The 23,558-nt window shown below is 34.4% G+C and overlaps 1 protein-coding gene and 1 long non-coding RNA gene across 2 annotated transcripts; both read left to right on the top strand.

The window, feature by feature from the left end:
• The first annotated feature begins 43 nt into the window (after positions 1 to 43).
• Positions 44 to 4,829, top strand: LOC103947722. The gene is made up of 2 exons (XR_007260072.1): positions 44 to 148; positions 4,499 to 4,829. It is a non-coding gene; the product is annotated as an uncharacterized LOC103947722 (long non-coding RNA).
• A 16,528-nt stretch (positions 4,830 to 21,357) lies between these two features.
• LOC103947723 (protein SENSITIVE TO PROTON RHIZOTOXICITY 2-like) lies at positions 21,358 to 23,065 on the top strand. Its single transcript, XM_009358667.3, has one exon. It carries the CDS (start codon positions 21,608 to 21,610, stop codon positions 22,859 to 22,861), a length of 1,254 nt encoding a protein of 417 aa, XP_009356942.2. The 5' UTR covers positions 21,358 to 21,607; the 3' UTR covers positions 22,862 to 23,065.
• The last annotated feature ends 493 nt before the right edge of the window (positions 23,066 to 23,558 follow it).

Genomic DNA, 23,558 nt, shown 5'->3' on the forward strand with positions numbered 1-23,558 from the left:
TCCAATCACATTAAAAAATCTCTCGTTTCAAAGAACGGTTGTGTTTTGTTTGAATTTTGTAAAAGCTGAAAGGTTGTTTGATTGTATGCTTATCCAAGACGTGCTTCCTATATCTTCCCATAGAGCTCTAGCCTTTGATAAGGCCCATGTAACTCTTTCACTAACTTGAGATTAAGTCCTATTAATTTTTCAAGTATTATAATTTTACTATACATAATAGTTGTCCTTAACTTGTTTCTATGAATAATTTGTGCTTTTGCTTTCGACGGGGTATGATTGTTGTGCTTTTGCTTGTTGATGATGATTTTGCTTGAACTTGGTGTCGTAGAAAACTTATGAAAATTTACAAGGATTAAAGCAAGTGTTGAGCCATAAGTAATGTTTATATGAATTTGAGCTCTTAGATTATATAATAACAGTCCAAATAGCTGGGGTTGCATCTCCAACCCCATAATTAGCCTGAATGAATTTCTTCTTCTTCTTTAATTTTTAGGTAATACTTTTCAGTTATAGGTTGTTACCTAGTTGGCTGACTTCTCTCGCTGTTATTTTCAGTTACAAGTGTTACGCCCTAATCCCGACATACGTCCCGAATTGACACGTGACGTCATCAAAAATTCGTATCTATCATATCCCACCTCCGGGATATGGGCAAGCACAACTCAAAATCGAATCACATAGTTATTTTCGTATGCTTTATGGCTGCATCTAGCCTCCCTGTTAGACTGCCTACGTACCCTAAACAGGGATCAAGTCATTCGTAGTTCGTCATGCACAATAATTGACATATAACACACTCCAATTACGTCGAAAGGTATAACGTTTCTCAATCAATCAATAGAACTCGACAAGCATGAAATTACTTGACTCAGGGTTACATAACAACCCATCTGAAAATCATGATTTCCCCTCCATCAATATATAGGCAATTATGTTACAACATGATACCGCAATTCACAACATATATCATTTTCAAGAACCAACGATGTACAATACCATTCTCTAGCCACATTTATCAACGAGTCAAGTCATAACCATAACCATGGTATCCAACATATCAATCCCACGTGACGATTTACTTTTTCCACTTCAACCATCACATAATTCATCACGTTTTCCACATAAAATCGCATTTCATAGTGTGTAACATAGTTAAGAATTAACAAAGTACACATTAATCTCTAGAAGTATTAATCAACTAAAATACTCATGATGACCCCACTCATATCCAACGTCATTCCATAATCACCTCAATCAATAATGGCAACCATCACATCATCAATAACACATACAACAAGTCGAAACGCAAGGCTAGAGCAACACAATTCAGTTGAAGACTACATCTTTGGAAAAGGGGATTTTGGACCACCCAACGGACCAAGGCTCCAAAGGGGATTCCGGACCATCACTCAACGGAATCCAAACAGAACTCAGTTCCAATCCACCCAACCGAATTGAACGGAAGTCCATGAAACATAACAACGGCTCGAAGGAACAAGACATGATTCAAGTTACTCAATTCCCAAAGACTCAACGAAACGAAACAATATCGAGCAACAAATCCACATCACAATGGGTTATCGGCCAATTACTAGACCTCACATCTCCCAAGCAATTCAATATGCGTTTCAAACACATATCACAACCATTTCCAATACACAAGTCAAATCACATTTCACTTCATCATACTAATCACTATACTTCCAACATTATATTTCAATACATAGCTTGTAACATATCAAGGAATCACAAGTACAATATTAACATTTAATTACGTTAATCAATCAGTGAGATAACATATCATTTCACGAATTTAATTAAAGAACTCTACATAATTCCCAATTTGGGTTAAGAATAATAACATGGTAATTCTAATTTATTTTCACAATATCTATTGTGAGTAATTCCCATCTACTCGAATTTAGGATTCTAAATCACCTTACGGAATGAACAAGAGCAAGGATTCCGGACCACTCAACGGAACCAAAATATCAAGCGGTTTCTCATAATCTACCTAGACCTGTCATATGTTAAGTCAATGCCAATATTATGGAATTGGTGCACTGGCAATTCAGGCACTCAGATAAGCTGATAGGCTCGGGTGAGGGACAATAAAATAAGCATGTGATACAATAATAAAACCAGCCGTCAATCATAATTTATAAACCTTGAATATAAATCATTCATAAGAAATCAATACCAAACAATTAAAAACACCGAGGGAGTCACCCAAACATCCAAAAGTTCATTCCAAACAACCATAGCATCTCACATCCATATTCACATACACACAATGAAAGTAGAAGTAGGGCGACATAGTTCATCCAAAGCCTACACCTTTGCAACCATCTCAAACTAAACTCAATGAACTAAGGTGGATACAATCCCGGACCATCACTCAACGGGATCACGGAGTAAGAGGGATTCCGGACCATCACTCAACGGAACCCAAACAAAGATACGATTCCTGACCATCACTCAACGGAATCGCGGAGTGGAGTAGGAAGGATTCCGGACCATCACTCAACGGAATCGCAGAGTACATTGCATAACCACCAATCGATGAAACAACACATGAATCAAGTTACTCAAGTTATAAAGGCTCAACGAAACAAGAAATGAAATAATGAAACGAGCATTGACACATGTTTCAAAGCAACAAACCCCATGACAATGGGTTAACGGTCCACCACTAGCCCTCACCTCATCAAATCAAGCCAATCATACAAAATAAACCATATTTCCAATATGCACGTCAAATCCCACTTCATATAACTATATCATTGGCTAAATATGAAAATTAAAAATTTATAGGAAAATGATTATAAAGCCATTTCATATTCACACATATTAAAGTCACTCACATTTCATCATAACATACCATCTATGTAATTCAAATACCTTTCGAATATGCACGTCAATTCATATACCACGATCATCATCAGTACACAAGCCAAATCACGTTTGATAAACATAGGTCTATGGCTAAATATATATAAATATATATTTATATAATCACATTTCAATAGAATCACATTATAAGACCAAGTAAAATTCACAGATGATATCAATATAAGAAATCAAGATAATAACCATACCACATATGTTCAAGTCACTCTCTAACCAATGTAGACCCATTAGACTTCACTTAAGTCTCCCCTAGTACTAATTTTATTATTTAGAACGTTTCGAGACATGTTGACCACAATTCAACTCTCGGTCAACGATGGGGTCCACAACAATCCGCAAATCAGATTTATGATCCATAACTTCCCAAAGTCCACATTATGCTTCGAGGATAACATACTAAAGTTTCATTATGATCCAATGGTTGAATTGTCGTCAATCACACAAACAAGTGGCGGTCCAAATTGATCACCACACCCAACAATTGAATCTTTGGCAACCAAGCTAGACATAGGTTCACATGATCACTAGAGGGTATTTGAAACCTAGACAACACTCGTGAACGATCCCACGCACCTCCACACGCGGTGGAAGTCAAGGTGGAGGGTTTACAAACCCCGAATTTCAACATTAACTAGAGGAGCTCAAATTTACATGGTAGCTAGAGCTCAACAAGAGAAACACTTTTCACAACTAGGCCGACGATAAATTCTAACCGGAAACCGTCCAATTTCACCGGAGAAAACCGGATTTCTAGGTGTTCTAAACACCCAACTCTAAAACGAATACGAAAGCACAAACTAAGCATACCCATTTGAAGATTATAAAGAGTAGATGAAGTTTCATACCTCACTCGAAGGAAATCATTGCCGGAATCGCCGGAAAAATGATAAAACCGCCGGAAAAGTCGTGGACTTTGAGACCTCGAACTGCAAAGATGGAAAAAAAAAAAAGGAAAATCTAACATCACAGAGATGTAGGGCTCGCCAAGAGCTTTCCATGGACACCAAGATCATTCAAAACGGAGCTCGGATGAAAAAGATACAAGCGGGTCAAGTTTGGTGGGTTTATGGGTCAATTTCTCCCTAAAAACGGGTTAGGCAGCTCTTCACCCCCCCCCCCCCCCCACCATTTTTCCGAAAAACTCTCCCTTCTATCTGGAGGTTTCCCTCCCATTTAATTTATAGCAATTTGGTAATATTACCAAAATGCCACCAACTTTAAACGACTCTAACTTCTCCGTTCGGACTCGGAAATAAGATTTGTTTACGCCTACGCGCTCATGGAATCGAACTCTACCTAACCAATTCAAGAGTTGACCGAAAAGGTCGAGAAAATTAGAAATGACTAAAGTAACTCTCACTTCGTTTTTCTCAAATTTGGAGAAATAAAGAACTAGTTCCAATCAAACCTTCGAAATACGTCAAGAATAAAATAAAATAATAATTTTTGGGACGGGATATCACAACAAGTTTAAAATTTACTTCACTTACCTTGGATTTTGAGCTCTTAGAAGTTGTTATTCAAAATCCCAATGCACCTGCTATTCTCTTGACACCAATGTTTATTTTCTTCTCTTTTATTATGTAAGGATAAGATGAAGAAAAAGAAGGATGGAGTTAAAAGGAGAAAGTATTCAAGAAGCACCTGAGATAGTGATGGCGATATTTCAAATGACAATGGTACTTGTGTTGAAGTAAAGACCATGATATGGCTGATGACTTATATTATGTATTTTATTGTTGGTTTCAAACATGCACACAGTATACCTGTTTTGTTACCAACTCAACGCCTTAGAATCTTGTTAGCATCTCAATATGTTTAGAGGTGTTAGGATGCTTATGTTAGCTTTTGGGATATATACTTAGTGTATTTATTGGATGTAACCTAACTTATTGATCAATGAAATGTGATTAACCAAAGTATTGCCTCATATTTGTTATGAAATGTGTGTGTGTCCTAGGGTGTAACCTAACTTATTGACGCTTTCAATCTCACTTATCTTCAACCATAGCATTATAGGATCAGATTGGGTGATGATAAATTCCTCGCTTATGCATTTGTTATGTGACAAACTTATGGGTCACTGACTTCTGTGTTTTGTGACGCTTATTATGTCACAGTTAAAGTTATTAAGTGACGAATTTGGCATTACAAATACTAAAAATATGTGGCGAATGAAAAATTCGTCACTAAACTATAGGTGACTTAGTATATGTGATGAAAATAGTGACGCTGGATTTTCATCACATATAATCAAATGTGATGAATTTTCATGTTTATGTGACGAATGTCTGTCACCACCTAAGCCATGTCTTCTTGTAGTGTATCATGTTTCATTTAGATTAGTATTTTCCTTATTAATTATAACCCACATCATCAACCAAGTCATTTAATGTTTAAAACTCTTCACATCACTCTCAATGTAGACCGCTGAATGTTATAAAATCTAAATGCTACAAAGAAGTGTAAAAATATTTGTAAAAGTATTTGTCCCTTGATCCTATCCATGGTCTTAAATATAGATATTATCGGCGATATTTCGTCGATAATATCGTTTTTTTGAGAGGGGGGTATTTTCACACGTATCCACCTTATTTTCGTCAATATATCGGGATAATATCGGTAATATCGGGATAATATCGGTCATATCGGTAATATCGGGATAATATCGATAAAATAAACATAATAATTTAGTGTGTGTGTGTGTGGTGGTGTGTGTGTTATGATAAGTTACATAATATAATATATATATATATATATATAATATAAATCCCCTAAACGGGCCAACTTTTGAAACTTTTGACAACTTTTGACAAGACAAAATGTAGTGGTGGTTGGTTTTATACTCAAAACCGTGTGCCACTTCCAACTCTTTCACATTCAGAGTATCAGATCACCACACCTCTATTACACCTTTTCATTTCTTCTTCTTCCCTTAGCCCTTTCAGAGCCCTTTCAGAGCTTCAACACAAAGGGTTCCATATTTAAGGTAAGTTTACAAACTTATATTTATATTATTGTAATTTATACAACAACAAAAAAATTTGTGTGGACCCGTACATGTGATCTAAGAACCAAATAATACTTGCATGTTAATTTTTTGAAGTAATTAAGTAATGTTGTATAATTATTCCCTAGGATAATTTTAATATGTTTAATGTTATTTATTATTTTATTAATATTAGGTTTTTTCATTATCAAATTGGATTATTATTCATTAAATTGGATTATTATCAAATTGGATTATTCATTAAATTGGATTATTATTAAATTGGATTATTATCAAATTGAATTATTATTCATTAATATTAGGTTTTATTATTCCATATTATTTTTATAATTACTTAAATTCTTACAATCATTTTCTTTACTTCGTATTTAATTCTTCTGTAAAATAACTTTATTATTTAGGTTCTCTTATATAACCGTCATCACTACTATATTTTTTGGCCAAAAAATAATTGCCTAATTTCCATGAAAAATAAATATAGGTACGTTTAAGATGTCTAGTGGAGTTACTAAACGTGATCCAACTTGGGAACATGGAGACTCAATAGACGAAAACAAACATGACACAGTTTGCAAATATTGTGGTCGGGTAATGAAGAGTGGCGGAGTGACACGACTTAAGTACCATCTTAGTGGATTAGATCCAGGAAATAATGTCCAACGATGCGATAATGTCCCCCCCCCCCCCCACAAGAAGTGAAGGCATTCATCACCACATTATTAAAAAAATAAAAAACACCAGAAGGAAAAGAAAACACATGGAATGGAAAATATTCGAGCTGGGCTACGAGGAGAAGTCATTGGCCAAGCGGTTGACAATGATGATGATGATGATGACGATGAGGACGAATGTGATGATGACATAGGACCTGAAGAACGACGCAATTTCAAACAAGCATTACGTGCCTCCAAACAGTCAGCATGGGAAAGAGAACACCTTCATAAAATTCCTAATAGAGCACAAGGTTCTGGGACAAGTGGTGGTGCACAAATGAGATGGGGAGCAAGTGTTAGAGAATCACAACCAACACCACCAATAGCCCCAAGTTTATATAAGTCATCCAAAGCACGTCAAAAGAGTGTTTGGAGTTATTTCACTTGAGGTAATGTGAAGGAGGGAATGGGGCGTCTAATTAGCAAGTTCTTTATCTATGAAAATGTCCCTGCTGAGAAGGCATCATCACATCATTTCAAAAAATATGGTATTGGGATGTCAACAGGCCGGTGTTGGAGTACAACCTCCCACTCCCTATGAGGTAAGAAACAAATATTTGGAAATGGAGTATAAAGACATTGGCGAGTATGTTAACAAGTTGAGGTCAAAGTGGAAAACTAATGGTTGCACAATCATGTGTGACGGATAGATTGGCCCGACCAGATTGTCTATCATAAACTTCATGGTATACTCCAAGGGAAAGACAATTTTTTTGAAGTTCGTTGATGCTTCAGACCATATAAAGAACTACAAGTATATTTACAAATTATTGAGGGATGTAATCATGGAGGTGGGAGAGCATAATGTTGTCCAAGTCGTCACCCACAACGACTCTGCATTTGTCAAAGCTGGAAAAAAATTAATGAAGCATCATAATGTGTTTTGGACATCATGTGCAGCATATTGTATTGATCTCATGTTTGAGGCAATGGGGAAGAAAGAGAATATTGCTAATGTCATAAAAAGAGCTAGAACGATCATAAATTATATTTACAATCATGGTTGGTTGTTGGCAAAGATGCGTGAATTTTGCAAAGGAGAAATTATTCGTCCAGCTACCACTTGATTCGCCACCAACTATATTGCATTAGATAGCCTACTTAAGAAGAAAGCAGGGTTGAAGCAACTATTCACTAGTGACAATTGGGCCAACCACAATTTTAGCCACTCAAATGCAGGTCGTATGGTGGAAAGTATAGTGCTTGATCATGCTTTTTGGACTTAATCAGAACATGTGTCCCAACTATTTGAACCTCTTTACAAAGTTTTACGGATCTTTGACACAGAAGTGCATCCAACTATGGGGGCAACATATGAGTTGATGCGTGTAGTGAAGGAGGACTTGGAAAGAAAACATGGTGCAAGGTGGGTCATAAAGATAATTGATGACCGATGGTATAAAACATTATACCACGATTTGCATGCAGCAGGTATAAATTATGTCATAATTTGCAATTCATTTCTTTAGCTGCATAAGTATTATTTCTCTTATTAGAGTATGTGTTTCTTTGAATAGCATATTATTTGAATCCTCGATACCAATACAGACCCGGTGTTGGAGATGATGGTACCCTTATACGTGTTGTACATAATGTATACTCTAAATTAGACCCTGCATCACCAGCAGTTGGCCAATTTGTACACAATTACTTAAATTATAATAATTACATTGTTGGATTAAACTAACCCGATTTATTGAATTCAACTAACATGGTTTAAAGATGCAAGAAGAACTTTTGAAGAACCAACATCAATTGCTGCTCAAACAAAAATGTCTCCTAGTGAGTGTAAACATATTTCACTATCAATTTATAATAGAATTTGTTGGAGTTATTAGGCTTATCAACATTGTTTTTCATTATAGCTGAATGGTGGATCATGTATGGGACTGATCACCAACTGTGAGAAAGTTAGCAATCAAAGTATTATCACAAACAGCTTCTTCATCTGCTTGTGAAAGAAATTGGAGTACATTTGCACTCATACACACAAAGCAAAGAAATAGGTTGGCTCATAGTAGGTTGGAAAAATTAGTTTATTGCTACTACAAATGAAGCTTCAAATTCGAGATAAGAAAGCAGAAATAAATCATGTCAACCGTGGTGTCCCACTAGATGTGTTTGATATTTTTGTTGAAGATGATGATACAGATGGTAACCAACTTTATCAATGGATTAGACCTCTTCATTTAGATGATGATGAAAGCAACCCAGCTCTAAGAGTTGTTGAAAAAGCACGTAATGAAGGGATAAATGTAGAAAGAGTATTAGAGGAGGAGGTGGGATCTAGCAGCGCTGACTCTTTTGAAGAACTTTTACGCCCAAGACCAAGAAACACTGGAATTCCACCTTCTTCCAATCCTACACAACCACAAGATCCTGCTGATACTAATGATAGCTCTAGTACAAGATCAGGAGACTCACCTGCCACCGGAGGTGGGAATGATGAAGGATATAGTGGAGCTAGAGGTAGTGGTGGATATGGAAACTATGTTGGACCACCTCCCGGATTTATGAGCCCCTTCACTGATGAGGCAAACTTCACGCATGCAACACAAGATGAGAACCATGGCAGTAGGTGGGCAGGACCAGGAATTGGTGCCATAAGGAAAGACTATACTTGTAGAAAAAGAGGTAAGGGGACTCTGTCAAGTCAAGAAGTTGACTCGTTATTTATAACTTCGGACTCTGTTGAAGTGAGAAGTAGTCTATGGTTATACTCATAACCAACCATTTCCCTACCCTTCATATCCCATTCCTGTTGGGATGGAATTGAGCGACTCATGGAAAGAATCTGAGACTTAATCTTTAAATGATTTTGCTTATGGACAACGTCAACCAATCTCGGATCCATATGGATGGCATGTTAACAATTACATGCAAAACTATTTTGGGGATTTATCATTTGATGACTACTCTTCACAATACACTTACACATAGAGATGATGAAGATAGTAAAAATTTTGAACCTCATAGGAACTCTATGTGGTACTAAGTCACTTATGTATCTTACCATGCAATGTATGAAGTGTAAAATATTGTACTAATTCATTATATATAAATGGTTATGGTGTGTTTAAACTTCTTTCATTAATTACTACATATTTTCTACACTCACAATGTTTGCCAACTCGCTATATAATCAACTTAAATCAGTTAAATCCATCATGCAATACATTTCCTTCCAATTTTTTGTGATAAAATTGACTAAATAAACATCCTGCAAAGTTTCAATAAAAATTTCCAAGTTTTTCTTACAATTTCCGTGGTTTTTATTCAATTTTTATCAATATCTATAATATCCCGATATTTCCATCGAAATTTTCGTGTTTTTGGACTACCGATATTTCCGATATCATCGATATTTTAGACATTGATCCTATCCCATATATATATAGGGGCAAACTCGTGGTACCACAAAAAAAAAACACAAATTTTGACACAACTCTTAAACCATTAGATGTGTACATTTTTAATGGTTGAGATATAATCTAATTAGTCCAATTAATTTTCTTTATTCAAATAATTATAAATTGAGAATAACATTCTAAAAACCTTTTAATTAAGAATTTTATATTCTCTCTCTTCATTGTTCATCCTATGTACAGATACCTCCCATGACCATGCTATCTTGGTTTCTACGTTTTTTATTTTGTTTTTAAATTTCTTCTCCATCTTGATGATTGAATCTTTCTGCACCAACCAAACTTTTGTTTTCTTTATTCAGACCCGATTCTTTATATATCCCTTGGAATGTTTTGAACACATGCGGATGTTCATTCTGTATTCAGGCCGGATTCTTTTCCACTCACCAAAAACGGAACAACTTTGGGATTTCTTTTGCAATAGATGAGTCAGGAAGATCTTTTCCAATAAGGTTACTAGGTTCAAATAGTTGTGGCATGTTTGGGTTCCAATAAGGTTTCTAGATGAGTCCGGAACCACAAACAACAGAACACGAGATTTGATACACCAATATTGATGCAAATTAACAAACAAAACAGGAAGCTACAAAAACAAAACCAAGAACAGATTTTCTAAGGGGCAGCCTAATATGACTAATTGGTCAGGCAATCAAATCTCAAATGATCATAATTGCTGGATTCTCATGGGAAAGCAAAAGAAAAGGATAGAAATGGAAAGTTAATGGGATTAGGAGAGAGAATCAGAGTCATAATTAAAAAAGGTTTCATATTTTTATTTCCAATGTATGTTTTTATTTTTTTTTAAATCAAATCAATTGGCATATTAGGTTAAATCTCAACAGTTAATAGTGGGGTAATTTATGTCACATCCCGGTCCGGGGCGGATCACTTTCCGGGCCCGCTCCACCACCGTAGCACGATATTATCCGCTTTGGGCTCCAACCACGCCCTCACGGTTTTGTTTTTGGGAACTCACGAGCAACTTCCCAGTGGGTCACCCATCATGGGATTGCTCAAGCCTCCTTCTCGCTTAACGTCGGAGTTCCTACGAAACCCGAAGCCAGTGAGCTCCCAAAAGGCCTCGTGCTAGGTAGGGATGAGAATATACATTTAAGGATCACTCCCCTGGGCGATGTGGGATGTCACAATCCACCCCCCTTAGGGGCCCGATGTCCTCGTCGGCACACACGCGACCAGGGTTAGGCTCTGATACCAAATTGTCACATCTCGGCCCAAAGCGGACAATATCGTGCTACGGTAGTGGAGCGGGCTCGGGAAGTGATCCGCCCCGGGCCGGGATGTGACAATCTAATAGTTTAAAAGAGAAATTAGGTTTTCATCCCTCTTTTTTATCACCGTTAGATGAACTTGAATTTCGAGATTCATGTAGTGGATAAGCACAAATCTCAAAATTCAAACACATCTAACGGTGATAAATAGGGTGATAAGCATACATCACACTAAATGGTGGTGAGAAAAAATGCACTTCTTTTTAAAACTCCATTGATTGAAACCTTATTCCTTTTTAATTTTTAATCAAGGTCCTTGGTTTTAATAAACATCATTAATTATTTCAATAATAAAATATTTTACATATCAAGATAATTAAATTTTAGACTTTTGTAGAATAATTAAATATTTATGCTTTTTGAGTTTTTGATTAAGCTTTTGAAACATTTGATTAAGATACTGAGACTTGAACTACTTTAGATTAATTGAAATTAATTTACATTTAAATATCTACTATGTATTTTAAATAATTTCAAGTATATTTAAGTCTAAAAATTTAAACTTTTAAAATCTAAATGTACACCCATGCCAAATAGAAACGTACCAACATTAAATGAAAACGTACCAACGTGAAACGAAAATGTACCAACCCCGAATTAAAACGTACCCAATTATAAACTATATTAAAATGAATATTCATCTTTTTGGAATGTTTAAAAATATGTTTAATTCATACACAATGCTCTAGATAGTCTTGTTTTTTGGTAGATAAGTCTCTGGAACAACTTTTAGTTGATCGGAGATAAATCCTTATTACTGTAGATAATGCTAAATAATAACGGTAAATCATATAATTTTAAATTAAAAAAAAAAGGTTATTATCCGTTGATTAATGACTCTTTCTAGAAAGAAAAAAATAATTAATTAAAGTAATTTAAACTTTTACATTGTTAACAACTCTTTCTATAAAAAAAAATTAATTAAAGTAATTCTTCATTATTAGAACAAAAAGTAATAATGTTTTGAAAACAAACGTACCAAAAATTCAAATGTACAAAAAAATAAATGTACCAAGAATTCAAATGTACCAAGAAACCAAATGTACCAAGTAATTAAATGTACTATTATAATCAAACGTACCTAACAACAAGTTTTGTTTCATTCTATTTAATTTACTAAAATAAATATTTTAATAAAAAATAAAAAAATCTTAAATCATCATAATAAGAGATGCATAAAAATAGGAGGAAAAAGGGGAATGCTAACATGAATAGACTTCTAATGAAATAAAATTAAAGTACCAAAATTGTAGGGAAAATGTTTAATCAAATTTGCAAAAGGAATAGATGTTTAGTCTATGACATTTAAAAACGAGGTGTCTAATTCAAAACGTCCCTAAATTTTATTTATAAATTATTCATTTAGTGTTAGAAATGTTACATTTGATATATTTATATTTATGGCTAAATTTTGTATCATATATTGTTATTTTTATTTGGTGCCATTTTAATTTGCAACCCTTTTTTTAAATTGTGTCAATTTTCTATTCAATTTTAGTTTGTACCCATATATTAATTTCTTTTTGTGTCCATATTTTTTAAACTTTTATTTCTAATCATATTTTTTGACCTTTTATTTGTACCCATAATTTATTAATAATGTACCCTTTTTTTTTTTCTTTGTAAGTACCATCTCTTTTTTTTGTGTAAAATGTACCCATTGTTTTATTTATTTTTTATTATATATATATATATATATATATATATATATGAAATGTACCCATTATATAAAATGTATGACCTTTATTAAAATGTTGTATGTAAGATGTATCGTATAAAAATTACCAATTTTTTGTATGTAAAATGTCATTAATACAAGTGTCACATCCCAGCCCGGGGCGGATCACTTCCCGAGCCCGCTCCACCACCGTAGCACGATATTGTCCGCTTTGGGCTTACCATTCCCTCACGGTTTTGTTTTTGGCAACTCACGAGCAACTTCCCAGTGGGTCACCCATCGTGGGATTGCTCTAGCCCCCTTCTCGCTTAACTTCGGAGTTCCTACGGAACCCGAAGCCAGTGAGCTCCCAAAAAGCCTCGTGCTAGGTAGAGATGGGAATATATATTTAAGGATCACTCCCTTGAGTGATGTGGGATGTCACAATCCACCCTCCTTAGGGGCCCGACGTCCTCGTCGGCACACACACAACCAGGGCTAGGCTCTGATACCAAATTGTCACATCCCCGCCCGGGGCGGATCACTTCCCTAGCCTGCTCCACCACCATAGCACGATATTGTCCGCTTTGGGCTTACCATTCCCTCACGGTTTTGTTTTTGGCAACTCAAGAGCAACTTCCCAGTGGGTCACCCATCATGGGATTGCTTTAGCCCCCTTCTCGCTTAACTTCGGAGTTCCTACGGAACCCGAAGCCAATGAGCTCCCAAAAGGCCTCGTGCTAGGTAGGGATGAGAATATACATTTAAGGATCACTCCCCTGGGTGATGTGGGATGTCACAACAAGTAATGACAAATCATGGGTTTTATTTAAGTATATTTTTTTTAAAATATTTTCAACAAATTATGGATTTTATTCAAAATCTCATTAATATAAATAACTACAAATATCAAATTTTAATTTAAAAATTATAATAACCTACATAGAAATGCATTATTGCATTAATTTCAGAGACTTCAATAAAAAACTGAAAACCAACAATGTTTCAATCAAAGAATGTTGATAAATAGGGATCGCATCGAAAGTTACCCTAGTTTAAAAATTGTCTCAAATATTGTGCAAAAAATATGGTGTCATTGATCCAAGCCCATATGTATATAAACACACACACACACACACACACACACACACACACACACACACATATACACATATGGCATATAAATCTCAAATTTAAAATCCCCTTATCATATTGCTATTACAAACGGCTACAATAAAAAAGGAATTAAGTACCGACAACTCCCCCATTTTCAATGTCATTCCAAATTGGTTTCGAACCTTTTAAACATTCCAAATAAATATCCAACCTATTATAAATGTCACATCCATTAAGTTCCAGTATAAGTTAAACTAACTAGGACTTACTTTGTCTCCAAAATCAAAAGAAGGTCATGAAAGTTGCTGAAATGGTATAGACTGCCATGATGTGGCTACCATCATCTTCATTGGCCACAAAGAAGAACTACAAGCTGAACAAGTTGGTAGGGATTGAATATAAAGGTAGGGACAGGGTCTCGATGGTCGTAGATTGAGTTTGGAGGTGGCAAGGACTTGATATTTCCCATCTTTATTTTTTGTTTTCCATTTTATTTGTGAATTTGTTTTATTTATTTTTTATTTTTTTTCATCTTCATGTCCTTTTTAAGATATTTTTATTATTATTTTAGTGTCCAAGTACGCTAAAAAGTGGAACTCATTGTTGCCACTTGTAGTATTTAACAAAAATTAACTGGGACTTAAAGGATATGACATTTTCAATAAGTTGAGTACTTATTTGAAATGTTTAAAAAGGTTGAGATCAATTTATAATGACACTAAAAGGTTGGGCATATTAGGTACTTAATCCTAAAAAAATTCAAACATTTTGATTGAATAAATGGATAAAATAATGTAACAATATATGTTATGTGTACAAATAACCAATGGCAAAAGAATGTGCTCATAGTGTTAAAAAATGGGTACATTTTCCGTATAAAATTTTACAAAATTAATTGGTATATTTTATATATAACAAAGTGGTACATTTATAATGAAGAATTGGTACATTATAGATAAATTATGTGTACAAATAAAAGATTAAAAAAATTATGAGTACAGATGAAATTTTAAAAAGTATGGGCACAAAAAGAAATTAATATATGGGTACAAATTAAAACTAAAAAGAAAACTAGTACAATTTTTTTTTAAAAAAAAATGGTTGCAAATTAAATTGGGTGCAAGCTAAAAATAGAAATATATGACACAAAGTTTAGCCATAAATATAAATATACCAAATGTAACGTTTCTAACATTAAATGAATATTTGAGAAATACAATTTAATTATGCTGATTTGTGAATATTTTATTATTGAATAATGACGTTAGGACCTTGATAAAAAAATTACAAAGAAATAAGATTTTAATTAATGGAATAGAAATAGAGGGATGAGAACCTCATTTCTCTCTAAAAAAACGTTAGAAGGATTTGAGGAAAAAAAATGGTTAGAAGGATTAATCAGACTTTAATGCCCTTGATTGAAGCTAAAATTCAAGTGTGGGTGAGAAACTTATAAATCGGTTGTGGCATAACTTGTAAATAATCTGTAAAAATAGTTTACTTGTATTTCTACATGACAATTTATTTGAAATCTCGGGTTTTGTTGGATGTTTAATTATAGGTGGGTTTATGTTTGGAAAATATGGATTGTATGGACCAATATTTAAAGAACCCTTCTTTGATCGGTTGTTAGCAATTTTCCCTGGTAATTTTTTTTTTCTTTCTGCTGGTGGTGAATTTATGTTTTTTTTTTCCCAATGAATTAGATGTTCATTGGGTTTTGGTGGTTAGTGCTCATAAATTTGTGGAGGTGTATGTTTGGAGAGAACGTACTGGACATGGTTTTTGATACGTTTAGTTCCTATTCTAGGTTGAATTTAGGGTTTTCGGAGAAGGTTTTCTTAGTAGACCGACTCGTTGTTGTAAGTATGAGTAAATTCCCGCATGTACTAAAACTGTCTAGGGTTGGCTTATTTCTTTCCTTTAGTAACAATTCATTTGCTTCCTGACGAGGGAGAATGGATCCACCAGCCCTATTTTTTGTTTTTTCCTTGTGGTGAACCGCTGTAGCTTCAATTTAGTTTTATTTTTTCATCCTCTATGATTCTTTTTCTGCACTTTGAAATATAGAGTCTTTGTAAGTTTTGCAGGATGGGCTAAGGGCTTAAAATGGAGATTTTCTACTTCCATTTTGTGTATAAAGGAGTTCATCTTGCGCCCTCTCCAGGTAATCAGTAGCAGTTATCTGGAGCAAGTTGTTGACTCCGTCCGCGTGAATGTTTTGTTGATTTGTTCAACATAATCTCTGTGTGGGGAGAATCCCATTTCTTCTAATACCGCATCTCTGACTTCTCCACCATGTTTCAAATGAGAGTGCGCTAAAAAATTCAGTTTGTTGGAGAACAATTCAGAAAGAAAAAAAAAAACAGAAATAACAGAATTCGAAATTCTAATACTTTATTAACAAAAAAATACTTGCTATACAGAATAAAATACAGAAATAAGTATATGAATTAAAATGGTACTAACTTGATTACAACAGGTGGAGGCTAGTGCAAAAACTATGTCTTTCAAACAGTATTTCCGTCCCACTCTTGTGCTTATGGTTCTACAACGTCTGCTCGACCAGGATACAACTACCTAATTCTACAACCTGCACTGGATTATAGAATTCTAGCGAATTGCTTTGTATGTTTACTCTCTGGAAAGTTTGTACGGAAGAGGAGGACGAAAAGATCATCTACGATGGAACTGAGACTCCAGTTATATAGGCTCTTTCATACCTCTTCAAATACCTTTTGGATGTATCTGAAGCTACACAACTCTTTGGAAAGAGTTGTGTCTATTAATCAAAACTTTTTTAATTAATTTTAATTAAAAACTTAATTTGAAATTAAAATTAATGATCTGATTAATTTTACTTCTTGGGCCCCAACAATTAATATTAATGTTATGTTAATATTATGATATAATCATCAAGCCTAATCCACACAATTAGTGGCTCAAATCTCATTCCTCATTCCAAATGGTCCAACACCTAATCACTAATAAAAATGACTAACTTAATATAAGGACCTCAAGTTTCCTCGAATTCCCCAACGTGGGACTAAAGGAGCTCAAAAAACTCCAACACAGTTGTCATATTTTTAGGGTTTTAGTTCATCATCAACTAATTCACTAACTTAATTTCCTGTCCTTTTTAAACTAATTCACTTATTTTTTTGGGTTCAGAGTTAATTACTTACCTATATATGCAGCAAAAGAGATCTATCTGTATATTTCCCTTGTTCGCTATTATCTGCCGTTGCTGGACATGGCATTGTGCGTGCACCAGAGTTGCCAATGAGAATTCATTTACTGCCATTTAGACATCGCCTTGAGATTGATGACGTAGGAATGAAGGAACAAATAAATTAACGACCTTCCCTTTCTTAATTTTCAAAAGAATACTGATTAATTATTTAGTTATGACCTATAAGCTTGAAAAAACCATTATCCAAACTACCAAGCTGTCGATGTGCATGATGTTCCAAATCCAACAACTCACAAATTAAAAAAATCCTTTCCAAAATTCCAACAATTTTTAGCTATTGTTGTTTTGTTGTATATTGTACTATAGCTTGGCAACATAATTATCATTTATTTATAAGGGAATATTTTTGCTACCAGCTTCAAGTAATGGTTATATTTACCACCTTATATATTATTATCATATGAGTTTAAGTTTTGAGATCTATATATTAGATACACAGAAATCTATCAAATGATAATAAGTATGCTAATGAGTATTACCGTCGTCACTTGAGAGTGGCAAGAAAAAATGCTCCCTATTCATAAAAAGCGTTTACTTCTTCTTTGATATGCTTGTGGGCCTACCTATGAAGGAAGAGAAAACCTAGTAATTGAATTAGTTAATTAATCTAAGTCCTCATCCCTAGACCCAATTTTCTGTTTATGACAAATAGCATCCTGTTATCTACCCATTTATTTTACCCACCACACATCTTTGTTAATTGCAGTTATTTGATCTTCTTTAAATCATTAAATCTGATGGTAAAAAATTAAGAGAATGTGTGAAATATAAAAATGAGTATGCAGATAACACCACCTTATGTTTGTGTGTATGTGCGTGTCTGTGAAGTGTTGTCAACCACAAACTCAATAAATTGTTATCCCTTATTTCTTTGCCTCGTTTGGTTCAAAGTATTGAATAAAGATGGATAATTTTCTAAATTTAAAGTATTTTGAAGGCAGACGAGATTTATTTTTCATTTTGATGAAATTAGACATGAAAAAACCTTCTTTTTTACTTTGGAAATGATGAAAATAAATTTTCTTCTTGACGAATCCAACTTTTACCTCAGACCAACTCCAATGGTGGGCTAAAAGAAAAATTTCCCCCCAAAATTTCCCCCCAAACCCACTCCAACCCAAGGGGATATTTTGGGCTAAATGTTAAATGCTAAACCAATGTCAAATTCCCCCCAAAATTTAGCCTAGAAATCGGAGTGGACTCCACCCAATATTTATCGGAATATAAATTTTTTTAGATAAAAATGTTTATAAAATTAAATTACGATGATCTACATATTTATTTTAAAAAAAATAATTTAACAAAAAAAAAATAGTCTAAATTCATTCTTTAATAATCTCTGGCTAAAATTTTAGGTTAGAACGTTTAGAGCAGAAAAACTGTTTCTGGGCTAAAAGCTAAATTTTCCGGGCTAAAAAATTTAACTTTTAGCCCGACCATTGAAGATGGTCTCAATGCAGGTCATAAAATTTCCATTTCTCGTTTATACCTACTTTAAAAGTAGTAAGTTATGTATTTTAATTTAATCTTTTGTAGTAAAAGAGACCCATACTAATAGCCCATTAGATAAGGATGAAAAATGCATTCTTCGAGTAGCATTAAAAACAACCAGAAACTTATAATATACACCCTAGCTGGCAAAACCTGCCAATACACTGCCTGTTGGCCCGTTTGGTTGTGAAACGTATAATATTATATAATATTATACAAATTAAGTACCTAGATTCTGATGGATGCGCCGGCGCAGTTTCGGAGTTGTTAAAAAATAAGATAGCGTACTCTTTGTTATTAAATTGTTAAGTGTGCTGCTAGACATAGTAAACACAGGAGAACAATCTTTTTGTTTTGAGTAAGAATAATGTTGTTCATATCATGTTTTTATATCATATTTCTATATTATCTTAGGTAACATCTAATGTGGACAAACATATCATTTGAAAACTTTGCAAAACCCAAGGAAAGGGAGGAGAAAGACTTCTCGTATACCACAATAATCATTTAATTAACTAGTTTTTATTAATTATTAGTTTATTAAATAATGAACTAAATTTAAAAATCTGATTAATTCAAATGATTTGGCTGTCCATATCAAATGCCACATAAGGTGGTATAAATATAAATAGCATTACTTTGTAATGTTAGGAAGACTCAATTTGCAAACTAAATGATGTGTCACAAATAGAAATGAACACGTCTATTAACGCTTAATTAATAAACTAATCATCAACTTACATATCTTTTAGTTTCCAAAATTTAGTATTCCTAACATTACTCTTTTGTTTTTATTGCTTGCCTACAATTGATTATGAGAATTGTTATTGGTACTCCAAAATACACTCCAAACTTTCTATATTTAGAAAGAAAAATACACTTGTGAGGAGTATTGAATGAGATTTTTGGAGTGCTAATAACACTTCCCTTGATTATAAACTAAATTAAGGGAGGATGTTGAGAGTTTAAACATGAAACACAGTAAATTAAGAAGAAAAACGCTAATCACCAAGACAATTTATCACTTACAATAATCTTTTTGTTAATCACTTGGAATATGAAGTGTGCTGGGAAACCACCCCAAGTTCGTGAACACTCAAGACGCAGGGAATCAAAAACAGAGAGAAAGAGAGAGAAAGAATGTGCTGCTGCTATAGATTATCCCACTGAAGTGCTAGATACTTTTTCAGTATGTAACCCAAGTGTTTGATCCTAGATGACGATCATACTAATTAAACTTACGTGTTTAGTCAGTCATCCAGGCATGCATACGTACGTGAGGCATGACAATCGCAAGCTAATGATTTTGACCTTCGCAGTGACTATTACATGGAACTTACCAACGGCTCAAATGCATCCACATATATTTCAACTTCTCCGATATTTAATTAATTATCCAACAAAAAAGTCCTATATGCATCACTATACGAAATGGTCAAAAAGGATGCGACAAAACGAGCGAAATTGAAAAACAAATTAGTTTCACTAGAAGTTCTATAAGCTGGCAAAGAGATTGTCAAGAGTAGTTATATATGTAACTTGAAGGGTTTCATAAATTTTTTATAGAAAGAGACATCTTTGACTACACCACATTGATATTCCGACAATCGAATCGTCTATCTTTTAGATCTTTTGATGCTACAAAAAATCACTCAAATTTAAAGCTATAAAAGCGATGGATTAAATGAGATGGTTATTTTAGTATTTCATTGGAACATCATATTCGTCTATTTTCTTCACTACAATTGGATGATTTTGGATTTGTCCAAACCATCTATATTTTAGTTAATCATACATAGATCATCCTTAAAAAATATGATAAATTGCTAAACCACAAGCCCTTACAAAAATTAAATCTCTGCACCCATTCAACATGCAACAAATAACCTAGATAGTAGTTGGCATATAGGCTTAGAGCATCTTCTATGGTATAGGTAATTAAAGTAGATAAAATTATACTATAAAGGCTGACGTGGCATGTTGTTTTGCTCAATTGCCTCAATTGAAAATGTTTTTCACTTCAATGGATTAGCAAACCAAGTAGGTAAAATTGTATTTTATTATTTTCTTTCATCTATAACATCTACTTTTAGCTAGTTTTTAGTTTTGTTATTTTCCTCCACATACAATATTTCACAACAAAAAGATATGTGGGATCCGATTTGCCTACTCATGATATTGTAGGTAACATTGTCTACTTCGAAAGAGTAGACAAAATTTGTAAACTCAATTGCCTATACCGTTAGAGTTAATTTTTGCTTACGTGGCTGATCAAAATGGGTTTGGCGATCAATTATCTACACCATGCTCTTAGTAGGCAATTCATGTAAGTAAAAAGATATATTAATAAACTTACGGAACCAAAACATGATTAATTTATAATTTTATATACTTTTCTAACTCTCCAAATCTCTCTGCACAAGGTCTGTCCTAATTTGAGGTTAGCCTCATATGAGGAAGGTCGCCACTGGGGATGATCAGTTGATTCGGTTGAGACCTAATAACTCCAAGTTGACTTCTCTCTCTCTCCCTCTCTCATGACTTAGCCAGCATAAGTAATATTATACTACTGAAAAGCGTGGGTTCTTTCTTCCTTGATCATATGAACCCTATATAATTAATCTCTATATATGCACTACAAGCAGTTTCAACCTTTCCAAGAGAAAGATCTGAAAACCAAAATAAGTAGACAACATTTCAGTCTCACAGGAAGGCAGATTGGAGAAGAAGCAAAACCAAAAGAATGATTTCTGGGGCTCCATCTAATTGTTTCCAAACTATGTTACAACAGCAACAACACCATCTAGGGTTACAAATCTATGAAGATCCTGATCAGGTTTCTTCATTTTCACTCGAACCAAACTCCTCATCATCGTCGGTTCCTGACAATCACTCAACCTCTCTCCTCTGCAACGTCTCAGTCCTAAAAGAAAAGGTTCATCAAGCCAAATCACTAGTCAGCATCCTCATCTCTCCAAATCATCATCAAATTCAACCCCAAGAGTCAGCCACCATCACCCTAGCAAGCATGAGCAATATCATACAAGAAATCATCGTCACGGCTTCTTCTATGATGTTCACATGTCAACAGATGGCCCTTGTTTCCACTACTACTCCAGGTAACCACATCAACAACACTAATACTAGCACCACTACTACTGGTCAAGGTCTTAGTAATCCTTCTGATCATCGTGATCATAATCGCTTATCGGAAACAAACTTTGGTGGTGGTCATGGTAATAAAATTGATCAATCTGGTTTCTATTCTACTCGTGAACACACACTCGATTGGTTTAGCGACAGCTACAATGATTGTACCACGGCAGATACGAGTACTAGGATTGTCAATCAAAGGGGCAACAATGATAAGCATGTGCAAGGCAAGGAATTGCCTGTTTCTTCGAACTACGACATTATTGAGGTAGATGCTTCGGATTTGTTGGCTAAATACACCCATTACTGCCAAGTTTGTGGCAAAGGGTTCAAGCGCGATGCGAATTTGAGAATGCACATGAGGGCTCATGGAGATGAGTACAAGACTATCGTTGCTCTAAGCAACCCCATGAAGAAAACTAACAACAATAATGATAGTGCAGGAGGCATAGATGGAAACATGGCATGTTCGACGAAATTGCCAAGAAAGTATTCGTGTCCGCAAGAAGGGTGTAGGTGGAACCAAAAGCACGCGAAATTCCAGCCTTTGAAATCGATGATTTGTGTGAAGAATCACTACAAGAGGAGCCATTGTCCTAAGATGTATGTGTGCAAGAGGTGCAACAGGAAGCAGTTCTCGGTGTTATCTGATCTACGCACCCATGAGAAGCACTGCGGCGATCTGAGATGGCAGTGTTCATGTGGAACAACATTTTCAAGGAAAGATAAGCTGATGGGGCACGTCGCGTTATTCACCGGGCATACGCCAGTTATGATCACTTCTTTGACAAGGATTGGGAAGGTTGATCAGCAAAGCCATCGATCACAGATGCAAATGGGATGAATATTGAATGGTAAAGCATTAATGGTTTTATTTGTGTTTGATAAGTACATCCTTTATCTTATGTGTCAACAAAAATGTTTAGGAATAATTCGCAGCTTGGTTTGTGAGTTTAGCTTGCATTGTAATTAATTAACCGTACTTAATTATTCTAGCTATGAAACTTTTGATTCAATTTTCAGATAAAAGTGCTTAGGGTTTGAATTGTGTGTTTATTCTTCACTCTAGGAGGTAAATATATAGTTGTACAATATCTCACATAACAGGAAATAAGAATCCAAATTACACAAGGAATAAATTATAGGATTACATTCCTAAACTAAATGGTTGGCTCACGCCAACATTTTCAAGGTAAAATTTTGTACTGATAGTATTAGTCATTAGTTATTAGAATCGGGGAACCTATTTAGTTTGAATTACAATGGAATCCGATCATTATCTAATTCAATATTCTTAATCACATCATTAGGATACAAATAATTTAGAACACACCCATAATTTTGATTTCCTTAATTCATATGATTCAGTTGAGAATTAGAATGCCTTCCTAAATCACGATCAATATTCGCTATAAGATTCTCGAATCATATTGTCGACTATTACCTTCACTTACTCAAGGTTATAGATTTCTCATCACACACGCGCATACATCTATGCACAAGTCAAGGGCCCCAACAATGCATGGAACACTCCCGTGGTG

Source organism: the organism of the source record quoted next, unplaced genomic scaffold (genome assembly GCF_019419815.1).
Source record: "Pyrus x bretschneideri cultivar Hongxiangsu unplaced genomic scaffold, Pyrus_bretschneideri_v1 Contig29, whole genome shotgun sequence".
NCBI classification, from domain to species: domain Eukaryota; kingdom Viridiplantae; phylum Streptophyta; class Magnoliopsida; order Rosales; family Rosaceae; genus Pyrus; species Pyrus x bretschneideri.